This window comes from Nanorana parkeri, unplaced genomic scaffold, assembly GCF_000935625.1.
Source record: "Nanorana parkeri isolate BGI_ZX_2015 unplaced genomic scaffold, ASM93562v1 scaffold1667, whole genome shotgun sequence".
Classification (NCBI taxonomy): Eukaryota; Metazoa; Chordata; class Amphibia; order Anura; family Dicroglossidae; genus Nanorana; species Nanorana parkeri.
Window position 1 is genome coordinate 29,496 of NW_017307935.1, and position 1,513 is coordinate 31,008.

Below are 1,513 nucleotides of genomic sequence, written 5' to 3' on the forward strand. Positions count from 1 at the left end.
TCCCCTCTCTCTCTCTCTCTCTCCCCTCTCTCTCTCTCCCCTCTCTCTCTCCTCTCTCTCACCTTTCCTCTACTCTCTCTTCCCTCTTTCTGTCTCCCTTTCTACCTTTTCTCTCTCCTCTCCCTCCGCCCCCCCATGTAGGAACCTGCCAGTAACTGGGTCGCCTGAACAGTTTGATAGCTTATTATATGTTCCAAATGTCTCTTAACTATGATATTGTATAATTGACTAACACGTAATAGACTATATGGCCAAATGTTAATGGACACGTGACCAGGACATTGGCACTTTATGGGCACAATTATGTGGGCATTCCTCTGCATTATGGGCTCTGGGTGTTTCCAGTGAAGGGTACAGGTAATACTACAGCATACAAAGACATTTGAGACAGTTTGGTGAAGGCCCTTTGCTGTTCCACCGTGACTGTCCCCTGTGCACAAAGCCAGCTCCATAAAGACATAGCTTGATGGATTTGGTGTGGAGGAACTCGAGTGTCCAACAGAGCCCTGACCTCAACCTTACTGAACACCTTTGGGATGAATTGGAAAGCTAATTGTGAGTCAGGTCTTCTCATCCAACATCAGTACCTGACCTCACAAATGATCTGGTTGAATGGGCACAAATTCCCACAGACCCTCCAATATCTTGTAGAAAGCTTTCCCAGAAGAGTGGGGACTGTCTGACGAGCTCATAAAAGGTGTGATGATCAGTTCTCCGCAGACAGAAATCTATATATTGTACATGGGATTTCAGAAGATGTAATCACTGCTCTGCTTTGGGGGCCATGAAGAGAGGACTCTGTGCTTGTTCTTTATACTTCACCATGTTGTGTGTAGTCCGTCATAGAAATCGCATTGCATTTTGGATCTTTTAAAACAATTTTCTTTCCCCCTTCCGCAGGGTGACAGTCACCATTTCATACTTGGGGCACCCCGAGCAGCTCTCGCAGGAAGTCTACCAGTACGTAGACTGCGGAGGAAACGCGACGTACCACCTCGGCCAGTCCAATCTCCCCATATTCAAACAGCCGTAGGCTTGGCGAGGCTGCAGAGGAGGCTTTGTGCTGATTTTGCCATCTCACACACAGGGTGGCCGGCAGTTATTTCCGTTGTGAGCGCACGGCTTGGGGAGCGGTCGGCGCTGTTAGAATAGGCTCTAACCCTGTAACGTAGACTGAAGGTTTCCATTCACCGAATCACTTGGTGCGACTCGCTAATTTAACTTGTAAATACTTCTGTACATAGTCTATTGTTAATGTACTGTATATGTCTCAGAATGCAGGTGATGTGATATGTTCAACTTTATTGGCTGCTTTAAGGACCAGTGTTTTGTTATTTTATTTCTCTTGAGGCCTCTGGAATTGGTATCTTTTAACACACTGGTTCTCAATGCCACCCATCAGCTATTTCTGGATTAGACCATAGCAGGGGGGGGAGAAGACTCAGCAGGGGGGGGGAGAAGACTCAGCAGGGGGGGGAGAAGCCTCTACAGGGGAAGAGATTATAACAGGGCA

At 47.3% G+C, this 1,513-nt stretch overlaps 1 protein-coding gene across 1 annotated transcript in view; it reads left to right on the top strand.

The window, feature by feature from the left end:
* Window positions 1-1,319, top strand: part of TMEM106B (transmembrane protein 106B) — a 14,930-nt gene extending 13,611 nt beyond the window's left edge. Inside the window, exon 8 of the mRNA XM_018571077.1 lies at window positions 901-1,319. Coding sequence (XP_018426579.1) covers window positions 901-1,033 — 133 coding nt within the window. The 3' untranslated portion in view covers window positions 1,034-1,319. The remainder of the gene's footprint in view (window positions 1-900) is intronic.
* Window positions 1,320-1,513: the final 194 nt, after the last annotated feature.